Source organism: Phyllopteryx taeniolatus, chromosome 12, assembly GCF_024500385.1.
Source record: "Phyllopteryx taeniolatus isolate TA_2022b chromosome 12, UOR_Ptae_1.2, whole genome shotgun sequence".
In the NCBI taxonomy this organism is placed as follows: Eukaryota; Metazoa; Chordata; class Actinopteri; order Syngnathiformes; family Syngnathidae; genus Phyllopteryx; species Phyllopteryx taeniolatus.
In genome coordinates this window covers 7,627,270-7,640,759 of record NC_084513.1, presented here as the reverse complement: position 1 = coordinate 7,640,759, position 13,490 = coordinate 7,627,270, and the positions used below count along the sequence as shown (strand labels likewise).

General features: G+C 49.5%; 2 protein-coding genes across 2 annotated transcripts in view; both read right to left on the bottom strand.

Annotated features, from left to right (window-relative positions):
* stat4 (signal transducer and activator of transcription 4) overlaps positions 1-971 on the bottom strand; it is a 35,436-nt gene extending 34,465 nt beyond the window's left edge. Inside the window, exons 1-2 of the mRNA XM_061793496.1 lie at positions 316-971; positions 15-168 (exon numbers count right to left, since the gene is read on the bottom strand). The gene's annotated coding sequence lies outside the window, so the exon portion shown is untranslated. The remainder of the gene's footprint in view (positions 1-14; positions 169-315) is intronic.
* Positions 972-4,481: 3,510 nt separating this feature from the next.
* maip1 (matrix AAA peptidase interacting protein 1) lies at positions 4,482-13,369 on the bottom strand. The gene is made up of 5 exons (XM_061793467.1): positions 13,019-13,369; positions 12,639-12,710; positions 8,427-8,553; positions 8,125-8,275; positions 4,482-5,232 (listed from the first exon to the last, which is right to left on the bottom strand). Exons 1-5 carry the CDS (start codon positions 13,331-13,333, stop codon positions 5,154-5,156), a joined length of 744 nt encoding a protein of 247 aa, XP_061649451.1. The 5' UTR covers positions 13,334-13,369; the 3' UTR covers positions 4,482-5,153.
* Between the last annotated feature and the right edge of the window lie 121 nt (positions 13,370-13,490).

Below are 13,490 nucleotides of genomic sequence, written 5' to 3'. Positions count from 1 at the left end.
GTGCGCCTAATTACCTGATGTGTTCTCCCGTCAGTGGTGTAACTTCACCACCGTGTGCACGTTTCCCTTTTGACTTTCGTTTTCAGTGCTCTTCATTTCAGGAAGTCTTCGTGTTATATATATATGCACTTGAAAATCTGCCCATGTTCGCACGGTTGTGATGAACAGCTGCAGAGTGACGTTTTACTGTTATTTTATTTGAACGACGACAGAAGCTAATAAACATGTTAGAATATAAATATATATTATACATATATACAATATAAATAGTGTGTATTCATAAAATTCAGACATAAAAAGAACTTGAGTGATTACCTGTGGAGTGTGACTTGGGGTAGGCTATATATACGGAAAGGCTTCCGGTGCTGTTGGTGGCGCTCGTGCGGTTTTTCACAGTTATGCTAAACAGCCACAGTGACGTTGATGTTGTTTTTTTTTTTTAACCGGTCAGAACAATTAAATCAATTAAACGGTTAGTTTTATGGTAATAATATCCTGTTATTTTTGGGGCAAATCCAAACACAAGTACACGTTTTGCCTTGTCATTTTGGCAACGTTGTAGTTAGGCAAAGGCTTCCAGCGCCGTTGGTGGCGCTAGTGTGCATTCACCGTCGCGGGTGTGCACACACACCTTTCTGGCTGGTATGCTTCCATATTGGACTGAAATTCATCAAGCAAAAAAAAAAAAAAAGTGCAGTTAATGGCTCTCACTCACACCCACTAATATATTTGAGAAACAGCACCAAACGCAATTTATGTCACTTTTAATCTGATGATTAGATATGTTTACTCGCATAAATTATCACAGCACTCTATATCCTAAACATATGAGCCAACATTTATTATAACCTGCTTAAAATTCACATTGTTTTTGGTGCCTATGTTTCCCAAATATACATGCATACTCTGTCTGCTTTTTGTCGTAGTGGGTGTTAGCATCATGAGTGAGTTGATTAGCAGGTTTTGTGGATAGTCAGTCATCCGCTTAAGTGATTCAGTTCACTTAAAAAATGTAAATTGTGTGGGTGAGTGTGTAGTCCACTATGACGGATGAGAATTAATCATCACATCATCACAGCACATTTAAATAACAGATCCGCCACCAACCTCTGTGTTTAACCAGTTGTTTACTGTTATTTTAAACATATTAGATTTACTGTCACTGTTAGCCGAGTTGCCCGGTTCAATTGAATCCTCACTGGAGTGTCAGCAAACAACATTGTCTGGAGCTGCAAGTTTCCCGGTGAGCCGGTTTTACTCGCACAGTCAGTCACCTGATTCAACAGAAGCATCAATTGTACCATGTAGAAATAATCCGAGTTTGCAGTGTTTCCAGTGAGTCCACTCAATCAGCATCCAGATTCATCTAAATCATCCCAGTTCGCTGTATTTAGAGTAAATGCCGTTTCTCGAGTCCTATGGAATGCAGCCCTATCGGGGGCACAAGCCAGTGCAAACTGTAGGCCGGTCCCAAGCCCGGATAAATGCAGAGGGTTGCGTCAGGAAGGGCATCCGGCTTAAAACTTTGCCAAACAAATATGAGCGTTCATCCAAAGAATTCCATACCGGATCGGTCGTGGCCCGGGTTAACAACGTTCGCCACTGGCGACGTCAACCTGCAGGGCGCCAGTGGAAATTCAGCTACTGTGGGTCAAAGTCGAAGAAGAAGAGGTGGAAAGTGTGTTCTTTGGCAGAAAGAGAAGAGGAAAGCACAGAGCCTAGAACTGAATGTGGGGACTTTGCATGTTGGGACAATGACAGGAAAATCTCATGAGTTGGTTGACATGATGATGAGGAGAAAGGTTGATATTTTGTGTGTCCAGGAGACCAGGTGGAAAGGCAGTAAGGCTAGAAGTTTAGGGGCAGGGTTTAAATTTGTTTCCATGGTGTAGATGGGAAGACAAATTGAGTCGGGGTTATTTTAAAAGAAGAGTTGGCTAAGAATGTCTTGGAGGTGAAAAGAGTATCAGATCGAGTGATGAGGCTGAAACTTGAAGTTGAGGGCGTTATGTATAATGTTATTAGTGGCTATGCCCCAAAGGTAGGATGTGACCTAGAGGTGAAAGAGAAATTCTGGAAGGAGCTGGACGAAGTAGTTCTGATTGTAATGGACATATTGGTGAAAGAAATAGGGGTGAGGAAGAAGTGATGGGTAAGTACGGGATCCAGGAAAGGAACTTGGAGGGACAGATGGTGGTAGACTTTGCAAAAAGGATGGAAATGGTTGGAGTGAACACTTTTTTCCAGAAGAGGCACGAACATAGGGTGACCTACAAGAGCAGAGGTAGAAGCACGCAGGTGGATTACATCTTGTGCAGACAACATAATCTGAAGGAGGTTACTGACTGTAAGGTAGTGGTAGGGGAGTGTGTGGCTAGACAGCATAGGATGGTGGTGTGTAAAATGACTCTGGTGGTGGGGAGGAAGAAGATTAAGAAGACAAAGGCAGAGCAGAGAACCATGTGGTGGAAGCTGAGACAGGACGAGTGTTGTGCAGCGTTTTGTGAAGAAGTGAGACAGGCTCTGTGAACAGGAGGAGCTTCCAGAAGACTGGACCACTACAGCAAAGGTGATCAGAGAGGCAGGCAGGAGAGTACTTTGTGTATCTTCTGGCAGGAAAGGAGAGAAGGAGACTTGGTGGTGGAACCTCACAGTACAGGAAATCATACAAGGAAAAAGGTTAGCTAAGAAGATATGGGACACTGAGAGGACCGAGAAGAGGCGAAAGGAATACATTGAGATGCGACATAGGGCAAAGGTAGAGGGAGCAAAGGCCAAACAAGAGGCATATGCCAGGTTGTACACTAAAGAAGGAGAAAATGATCTATACAGGTTGGCCAGACAGAGGGATAGAGATGGGAAGGATGTGCAGCAGGTTAGGGTGATTGAGGATAGAGATGGAAATATGTTGACTGGTGCCAGTAGTGTGCTAGATAGATGGAAAGAATACTTCGAGGAGTTGATGAATGAGGAAAATAAAAGAGAAGGGAGAGTAGAAGAGGGAAGTATGGTGGACCAGAAAGTGGCAATAATTAGTAAGGGGGAAGATGGAAAGGCATTAAAGAGGATGAAAAATGGAAAGGCAGTGGGTCCTGATGACATTCCTGTGGAGGTATGGAAGGATCTCGGAGAGGTGGCTGTGGAGTTTTTGACCAGCTTGTTCAATAGAATTATACCGTGTGAGAAGATGCCTGAGGAATGGATGAAAAGTGTGCTGGTGCCCATGTTTAAAAACAAGGGTGATGTGCAGAGCTGTGGGAACGATAGAGGAATAAAGTTGATGAGCCACACAATGAAGTTATGGGAAAGAGTAGTGGAGGCTAGACTCAGGACAGAAATGAGTATTTGCGAGCAAGTGTGGTTTCATGCCTAGAAAGAGTACCACAGATGCATTATTTGCCTTGAAGATGTTGATGGAAAAGTACAGAGAAGGTCAGAAGGAGCTACATTGTGTCTTTGTAGATCGAGAGAAAGCCTATGACAAGGTACTCAGAGAGGAACTGTGGTACTGCATGCAAAAGTCTGGAGTGGCAGAGAAGTATGTTAGAATAGTACAGGACATGTATGAGGGCAGCAGAACAGTGGTGAGGTGTGCTGTCGGTGTGACAGATGAATTTAAGGTGGAGGTGGGACTGCATCAGGGATCAGGCCTGAGCCCCTTCCTGTTTGCAGTGGTGATGGATAGGTTGACAGATGAGGTTAGACTGGAATCCCCGTGGACCATGAGGTTTGCAGACGACATTGTGATCTGCAGTGAAAGCAGGGAGCAGGTGGAGGAACAGTTAGAAAGATGGAGGCAATTAAGAATGAAGATTAGCCGAAGTAAAACAGAATATATGTGCATGAATGAGAGACGTGGTGGGGGAAGAGTGAGGCTACAGGGAGAAGAGAAAGCAAGGGTGGAGGACTTTAAATACTTGGGGTCAACAGTCCAGCGCAATGGTGAGTGTGGTCAGGAAGTGAAGAAACGGGTCCAAGCAGGTTAGAACGGACAGAAGAGTCTCTGCTAGGATGAAGGGCAAAGTTTATAAAAGAGTGGTGAGGCCAGCCATTATGTACGGATTAGAGCACTGAAGAGACAACAGGAAGCAGAGCTGGAGGTGGCGGAAATGAAGATGTTGAGGTTCGCTTTCGGAGTGAACAGGTTGGATAAAATTAGAAATGAGCTCATCAGAGGGACAGCCAAGGTTCGATGTTTTGGAGACAAAGTTAGAGAGAGCAGACTTCGATGGTTTGGACACATCCAGAGGAGAGAGTCAGTATATTGGTAGAAGGATGATGATGAGGATGGAGCTGCCAGGCAAGAGAGCTAGAGGAAGACCAAAGAGAAGGTTGATGGATGTCGTGAGGGAAGACATGAGGGCAGTTGGTGTTCGAGAGGAGGATGCAGGAGATAGGCTTACATGGAAAAGGATGACACGCTGTGGCGATCCCTGAAGGGACAAGCCGAAAGGAAAAGAAGAATCAACTGTGTCTATTAATTCGAGTCAGTCACCGAATTTAATGGAATCATTGGAGTCTGCAATGTTTCGTGAGTTTGCGACCTTGACTCAATCTCAAGATTCCATTGAATCATCTAAGCTTGTCGTCTTTTCAGTGAGACCACGAACTTCGGTCATTCACACAATTCATTAACAGAATCATACAATCGCTACAAAACCTTCTAGTACACGTTTGATCTCATCAAACAATGTTGTGACATATCGGTCAAGGCCCATGCTGTCAAGACCAACTAGTGTCTTGATATTTCACAATGGTTATATTAAGGCTATGCTTTTACAGCTGGAAATGGAAATTACATATACAGAGACTTCCAGAAAAAGTATTAAAAACATCATCCTAAAAATTATTTTACACATGGGTCAACAAAATTGACCATGTGTCAAAACACACACACACACACACACACACACACACACACACACACACACACACACACACACACACACACACACACACACACACTTCCTAAAGGTTAAATTAAAAGTATCACTTTATGGGTTGAAACAGGAACTACATATACAAATCCTTGTAGAACATGCTCCCGGTCAGGTTTTGAAACCTTGCAGACAGTACACAGCATGTTTCGGATTCATTCATTATACAGTTCAGTTTTTTTGAGGAGCTTCCGCAGGATTTTCTTTCATTGTGCCTCAATCTAAAAGTTTGGAGTGCTCTATCCGTGTAATGGTCCAGTCCGGTGCCACCCCTTTGGTAAACTCCCTTTGAAATCTGTAAGCATACAAAGGTAGGAAGTAGAAAAAGGGAGTCAGTAAACAGTGAACCCCCTCTATATTGCAGCTCATCGTAATGCGGGTCCCCCTTGCCATGGGCTCACCACCTTTGGGAGGGGCCATAAGGGTCGGGTGCAGTGCGAGCTGGGCGGTGGCCGAAGGCAGGGACCTTGGAGATCCGACCCCGGCTACAGAAGCTGGCTCTAGGGACGTGGAATGTCACCTCTCTGGCAGGGAAGGAGCCCGAGCTGGTGTGTGAGGTCAAGAAGGTTCGACTAGATATAGTTGGGCTCGCCTCCACACACGGGTTGGGCTCTGGTACCAGTCCTCTTGAGAGGGGTTGGACTCTCTTCCACTCTGGAGTTTCCCACGGTGAAAGGCACCGAGCAGGTGTGGGTATACTTATTGCCCCCGGCTCCGCGCCTGTACATTGGGGTTCATCTCAGTGCACGAGAGGGTAGCCTCCCTCCGCCTACGGGTGTGGGTGACTTGTCCTGACTGTTGTTTGTGCCTATGCACCCTTTTTGGAGACCTTGGAAGCGGTGCTGGAGAGCGTTCCTGCTGGGGACTCCATCGTTATGCTGGGGGAGTTCAATGACAGTGAGACCTGCAAGGGCGTGATTGGGAGGAACGCCCCCCCCCCCCGATCAGAACCTGAGCGGTGTGTTCTGTTATTGGACTTCTGTGCTCATCACGGATTGTCCATAACGAACACCATGTTCAGCATAAGGGTGTCCACGCGTGCACTTGGCACCAGGACACTCTAGGTCGCAGTTCGATGATCGACTTTGTGGTCGCGTCATCGGACTTGCGCTCGCATGTCTTGGACACTTGGGTGAAGAGATGGGCGGAGTTGTCAACTGATCACCACCTGGTGGTGAGTTGGCTCCGATAGTGAGGTACGATGCCGGGCCGACGTGGCAGGCCCAAACGTATTGTGAGGGTCTGCTGGGAACGTCTGGCTGAATCCCCTGTCAGAAGGAGTTTCAACCCCCACCTCCGGCAGAACTTCACCCACGTCTGGGGGGAGGCGGGGGACATTGAGTCCGAGTGGACCATGTTCCGCGCCTCTATTGCCGAGGCGGCCGACCGGAGCTGTGGCCGTAAGGTAGTCGGTGCCTGTCGTGGCGGCAATCCCTGAACCCGTTGGTGGCCACCAACGGTGATGGATGCCATCAAGCTAAAGAAGGAGTCCTATCGGGCCTTTTTGGCCTGTAGGACTTCTGAGGCAGCTGATGGGTACCGGCTGGCCAAGCGGAATGCAACTTTGGTGGTCGCTGAAGCAAAAACTCAGGCATGGGAGGAGTTCGGTGAGGCCATGGAGAAAGACTTGAGGACGGCTTCGAGGAAATTCTCGTCCACCATCCGGCGTCTCAGGAGGGGAAAGCAGTGTACCATCAACACTGTGTATATATGGGGATGGGGCGCTGCTGACCTTGACTCGGGACGTTGTGAGTCGGTGTGGAGAATACTTCGAAGACCTCCTCAACTCCACCGACATGCCTTCCCATGAGGAAGCAGAGTCTGGGTTCTCTGAGGCGGGCTCTCCTATCTCTGGGGTTGAGGTCACCGAGGTGGTTTAAAAGCTCCTTGGTGGCAAGGCCCCAGCGGTGGATGAGATTCGCCTGGAGTTCCTAAAGGCTCTGGATGTTGTGGGGCTGTCCTGGTTGACACGCCTCTGCAACATCGCGTGGACATCGGGGACAGTGCCTCTGGATTGAGAGTTCGACCAACCAGTCTACATGTGTTTTGTGGACTTGGAGAAGGCGTTTGACCGTGACCCTTGGGCAGTCCTGTGGGGGGTGCTTCGGAAGTATGGGGTACCGAACCCCCTGATACAGGCTGTTGGATACCTGTATGACCGGTGTCAGAGTTTGGTCCGCATTGCCGAGAGTAAGTCGGACTCGTTTACGGTGACGGCTGGACTCCGCCAAGGCTGCCCTTTGTCACTGATTCTGTTCATAACTTTTATGGACAGAATTTCAAGGCGCAGCCGAGGCGTAGAGGGGGTCCAGTTTGGTGGCCTCAGAATTGCATCTCTGCTATTTGCAGATGATATGGTTCTGTTGGCTTCATCAAGCCGTTATATCTAACTCTCACTGGAGCGGTTCGCAGCCAAGTGTGAAGTGGCTGGGATGAGAATCAGCACCTCGAAATCTGAGACCATGGTCCTCAGTCTGAAAAGGGTGGCATGCCCTCTCCGGGTCAGGGATGAGATCCTGCCCCAAGTGGAGGAGTTAAAGTATCTTGGGGTCTTGTTCACAAGTGAGGAAAGAAAGGAACGGGAGATCGACAGGCGGATCGGTGCAGGGTCTGCAGTGATGCAGACTTTGTATTGGTCCATTGTGGTAAAGAAGGAGCTAAGCTGAAAAGCGAAGCTCTCAATTTACCGGTCGATCTACGTTCTTACCCTCACCTATGATCACGAGCTGTGGGTCGTGACCGAAAGAACGAGATCCCGGATACAAGTGGCCGAAATGAGTTTCCTCTGCAGGGTCTCTGGCCTCTCCCTTAGAGATAGGGTGAGAAGCTCGGTCATCCGGGAGGGGCTCAGAGTAGAGCTGCTGCTCCTCCACATTGAGAGGAGCCAGATGAGGTGGCTCGGGCATCTGTTCAGGATGCCTCCTGGACGCCTCCCTGGTGAGGTGTTCCGGGCACGTCACACCAGAAGGAGACCCCGGGGACGACCCAGGACATGCTGGAGAGACTATGTCTCTCGGCTGGCCTGGGAACGCCTCGGGATCCCCCCCAGAAGAGCTGGAGGAAGTGGCTGGGGATAGGGAAGTCTGGGCGTCCCTGCTAAAGCTACTGCCCCTGCGACCCGACCTCGGATAAGTGGTAGAAAATGGATGGATGGATGGATGAATGTATTCCCGTTGTTGACACTCACTCATAGTTAGCGGTTAGTAGCCTCTTGCTCTCTGCTTCGCCCTCTCCGCCGATGGCCACCTGGAAGATACGAGTCCCCTCCAGAGGTTCGTCGGGCAGACGCGCGCTGGTCAGGTACCAGAAACGCATCAAAATACTCACAAACCTTCTACCTGGTGGACAACATGGTAAACACGTATGTAAGAAATATAACAGAATGCCATTACAGTATTTCAAATGCAGAAAAGGGCAGAATCATGAAAAAAGCTGAGTTTAGAGAACATAGCAGTTTTACAACAGGATTTGATTGGTTTACGGGCTGACCCTTGTCGTCGTAGTAGATTCCCACGTCCCCCGGCGTGGTGTACATGAGCTCATCAGGCCGGGCGGACAACGCCATCTTGTAGTTCGGCGGGAGAAGGTTGCACTTCTCCTCCAGCTTTCCGATTAACTAACCCAAAAATGTAAAGCGATGACCTTTAAAATGCACATCTGGAACACTGGTGGGTTCAAGGACCCCTGGAAATAGCTAACGTGATCCTAAGATAGCAGATCTTCACTAATAATCGTTGTTCCCTCAGAGCAGAGAGAAAATTTGCCTGTGAGTATTGTTGTATGTGTTGCTGCTCCATGTGTGGTAATGTAGCAGTTGTTTGAAGGTTTAGAATTAACGTAACATCTATGGTAATGGTAAATGGCTCACCTGGGGGTTCAGTATCTTGCTCAAGGATACTTGGACATGGTCACACGGGCCAAGGATCAAACGCAAAACCTTTGGGTTGGGAGACGACCACTGCACTACCACACTACAAGCTATTGCCGTGCCATGCTAATTTTCGTTAGCCAGTCAAGAGCGTTTTGCATTATTTGTGAGCAGCCTTTTTAAACCCTTTTGTTTTAAGTGTCAGTTTTAAAGTGAATCTCAAGTGGGAATTACAAATAAACAGCATACTTCGCTCTTCTTTTTGTTTCATCAAAGTGATGTTAAACGATAGACTCCCACTTCTTGCCAGCAAGAGCACGAGGACAGGACATCTAAGGAATACTTGGGGGGAAAAAAAATATTTTCAAGATTTTTTTTTTTTTTTACTATTTCCCCCTCTGGATGAATAAAGTATCGAATGAGCAAGCTCTACCTGTCTAACTAAACTCAGCTACATAATAGAAACACCTGAAAAGTCTGAAGAAGAAAATAAAATATTACAAACCAAGACTTGATACCTCTCAAACTACCTGCCACCCCGTCGGGTCTAATTAGGTTCTAAATCAACAGGTTTCTTGCTGTGTAGCACTTTGCAGTAATTTCCTTATGTAAGTAAATCTTAAGTTTGAAAGAAAATGGGCCCCTCCTTGAGCCGTCACCTTGTCGTGGTGGAGGGGTTTATGTGTCCCAGTGATCCGAGGAGCTAAGTTGTCTGGGGCTTTATGCCCCTGGCAGGGTCACCCATGAGAAACAAAGCACGGCTCAAAGACCCTAATGATGACGACAAACAATGGACTTCGTGACGCGGGTCACCGGGGCCCCCCCACTGGAGCCAGGCCTGGTGGTGGGGCTCGAAGGCGAGCGCCTGGTGGCCGGGCCTGCACCCATGGGGCCCGGCCGGGCACAGCCCGAAAGGGTAACGTGGGTCCCCCTTCCTATGGGCTCACCACCTGTGGGAGGGGCCATATGGGTCGGGTGCAGTGTGAGCTGGGCGGTGGCCGAAGGCGGGGACCTTGGCGATCCGATCCCCGGCTACAGAAGCTGGCTCTAGGGACGTGGAATGTCACCTCTCTGACAGGGAAGGAGCCCGAGCTGGTGTGTGAGGTCGAGAAGTTCCGACTAGATATAGTTGGACTCTCCTCCACACACAGCTTGGGCTCTGGTACCAGTCCTCTCGAGAGGGGTTGGACTCTCTTCCACTCTGGAGTTGCCCACGGTGAGAGGCGCCGAGCAGGTGTGGGTATACTTATTGATCGATGATCGACTTTGTGGTCGCGTCATCGGACTTGCGGCCGCATGTCTTGGACACTCGGGTGAAGAGAGGGGCGGAGCTGTCAACTGATCACCACCTGGTGGTGAGTTGGCTCCGATGGTGGGGGAAGATGCCGGTCCGACGTGGCAGGCCCAAACGTATTGTGAGGGTCTGCTGGGAACGTCTGGCAGAATCCCCTGTCAGAAAAAGTTTCAACTCCCACCTCCGACAGAACTTTGCTCATGTTCCGGTGGAGGCGAGGGGGGCATCGAGTCCGAGTGGACCATGTTCCGCGCCTCCATTGCTGAGGCGGCCGACCGGAGCTGTGGCCGTAAGGTGGTCGGTGCCTGTCGTGGCGGCAATCCCCGAACCCGTTGGTGGACACCAACGGTGAGGGATGCAGTCAAGCTGAAGAAGGAGTCCTATCGGGCCTTTTTGGCCTGTGGGACTCCTGTGGCAGCTGATATGTACTGGCTGGCCGAGCGGAATGCTGCTCTGGTGGTCGCTGAAGCAAAAACTCGGGCATGGGAGAGTTCGGTGAGGCCATGGAGAAAGACTTCCGGACGGCTTCGAGGAAATTCTGGTCCACCATCTGACGTCTCAGGAGAGGAAAGCAGTGCACCACCAACACTGTGTATAGTGGGGATGGGGCGCTGCTGACCTCGACTCGGGACGTTGTGAGTCGGTGGGGAGAATACTTCAATTCCACCGACACGCCTTCCCATGAGGAAGCAGAGTGTGGGTTCTCTGAGGCGGGCTCTCCTATCTCTGGGTTTGAGGTCACCGAGGTAGTTAAAAAGCTCCTCGGTGGCAGGGCCCCGGGGGTGGATGAGATTCGCCCGGAGTTCCTAAAGGCTCTGGATGTTGTGGTACTGTCCTGGTTGACACGCCTCTGCAACATCGCGTGGACATCGGGGACAGTGCCTCTGGATTGGCAGACTGGGGTGGTGGTCCCCCTTTTTAAGAAGGGGGACCAGAGGGTGTGTTCCAACTACAGGGGGATCACACTGCTCAGCCTCCCTGGTTAGGGCTATTCAGGGTTGCTGGAGAGGAGGGTCCGTCGGGAAGTCGAATCTCAGATTCATGAGGAGCAGTGTGGTTTTCGTCCTGGCCGTGGAACAGTGGACCAGCTCTACACCCTCGGCAGGGTCGTCGAGGGTGCATGGGAGTTCGCCCAACCGGTCTACATGTGTTTTGTGGACTTGGAGAAGGCGTTCGACCGTGTCCCTCGGAGAGTCCTGTGGAGGGTGCGTCGGGAGTATGGGATACAGAACCCCCTGATACGGGCTGTTCGGTCCCTGTACGACCGGAGTCAGAGTTTGGTCCGCATATCCGGCAGTAAGTCGGACTCGTTCCCGGTGAGGGTTGGACTCCGCCAAGGCTGCCCTTTGTCGCCGATTCTGTTCATAACTTTTATGGACAGAATTTCTAGGCGCAGCCGAGGCGTAGAGGGGGTCCAGTTTGGTGGCCTCAGTATTGCATCCCTGCTTTTTGCTGATGATGTGGTTCTGTTGGCTTCATCAAGCCGTGAGCTCCAACTCTCACTGGAGCAGTTCGCAGCCGAGTGTGAAGCGGCTGGGATGAGAATCAGTACCTCCAAATCTGAGACCATGGTCCTCAGCCGGAAAAGGGTGGCATGCCCTCTCCAGGTCGGGGATGAGATCCTGCCCCAAGTGGAGGAGTTCAAGTATCTTGGGCTCGTGTTCACAAGTGAGGGAAGAATGGAACGGGAGATCGACAGGCGGATCGGTGCAGCGTCTGCAGTGATGCGGACTTTGTATCGGTCCGTTGTGGTAAAGAAGGAGCTAAGCCGAAAGGCGAAGCTCTCAATTTACCGGTCGATCTTCGTTCCTACCCTCACCTATGGTCATGAGATGTGGGTCGTGACCGAAAGAACAAGATCCCGGATACAAGCGGCCGAAATGAGTTTCCTCCGCAGGGTGTCCGGGCTCTCCCTTAGAGATAGGGTGAGAACCTCGGTCATCTGGGAGGAACTCAGAGTAGAGCCGCTGCTCCTCCGCATTGAGAGGAGCCAGATGAGGTGGCTGGGGCATCTGATTCGGATGCCTCCCGGACGCCTCCCTGGTGAGGTGTTCCGGGCACGTCCCACCGGGACTGGCCTGGGAACGCCTCGGGATCCCCCCGGAAGAGCTGGATGAAGTGGCTGGGGAGAGGGAAGTCTGGGCGTCCCTGCTAAAGCTACTGCCCCCGCGATCCGACCCGGATAAGCGGTAAAAAATGGATGGATGGATGGAAAGAAAATGGGGTGAAAATGTTTTTGTATACGTCAGGAGGCATCAAACAAGACCTGACAGCTAACCCCCAGCTACCTGCAGCCCTGTCAGGTCTAACATTGTTAAAACACAACAGGGTTCTTCAGTGATGCCTTAAAAGTTTGAAAAAACTGGGTTGGAAAAGGTTTTTACTGGTTTGGAGGTATCAATCAAAAAAGCTGATTTGGCAGTTAACCCTTAAACTATCTGCCACCTCTTCAGGTCTGACATTCAAAATCACTTTCGTTTTTGCTGAGATGTCATACAGGAGTGCGTGTACAGTTGTAAAAATGTTGCTCCGTACTTACGTCATTGGCCACCAGCCCCTCTAGAGCTGAAAACTGACACTGGGAAAGCAGCTTGGAAACATGGAAGAAAGCCTGTCAGTGAAAACAAGACAGGAAAACTATAATAACCCTTTGCATGATGTTTGCAAACAATTGGCACCTGCAGAGTACTTCCAGGTGGCACAATATGACTGACTACTGCTGACTTGAACTGAATACAATGCAAATCACAGCCTGCGTAGTTTACCTTCCAAGCCATTTACCAAACTATCTTCATTTCGACTCTCATTTCACACCTTAGAACAGCAGCGGTAGAGAAGTCTAACATCATCATTCAAACCTATTTGCTCTTTTTTGTGTGTGTCTGGACTCTTGAGTACATTTAATAACATCATACGAACCTGTTTAGCACCTTCCGTGAACTCCTCGATGTTGAACTCGGAATCAAAATAGGCTCTGATGAGGAAGTAGTAGACCCGTGTCCGGATCCAGATGAACGGGTTGGGAATACCAACGACCACCACCTTCTGATGGGGTTTTGGTTCACCGCGGTCGGAGCTGTACGCCCGCACCGCCTCTCCGACCCCGTCGGGAGGTAGGACACTTAATTTGGATTTTACACACCACTTTAGGAGGACGCTTTCGTGGTTTGTAACGCGGCTGAAGCCCCGTAACGACGGCAACCTACAACAACTTCTCAAGATGAAGAGCGCCATCTTGTTTCAATTGCTTTCCGGTCCGTCAACTTGTATCGTCCGGTTATTTTGTAAATTGGGTTTTATCGGTTGATACCCACTTTTAAACATATATTAAAATGTATGAATTAAATTTGTGTCAATGTTGATTAATTCAGATTTCAGTCCATAATTTAGT

Bases quoted from the DNA above. Each gene is read 5' to 3' on its own strand.
- maip1 (XM_061793467.1), bottom strand. From the start codon at position 13,333: ATGGCGCTCTTCATCTTGAGAAGTTGTTGTAGGTTGCCGTCGTTACGG. The intron at 8,554-12,638 runs GTAAGTACGGAG...TTTTTGGGTTAG, and splicing joins AGGGGCTGGTGGCCAATGAC to TTAATCGGAAAGCTGGAGGA. The intron at 5,233-8,124 runs GTGAGTGTCAAC...GTATGCTTACAG, and splicing joins CTACTAACCGCTAACTATGA to ATTTCAAAGGGAGTTTACCA.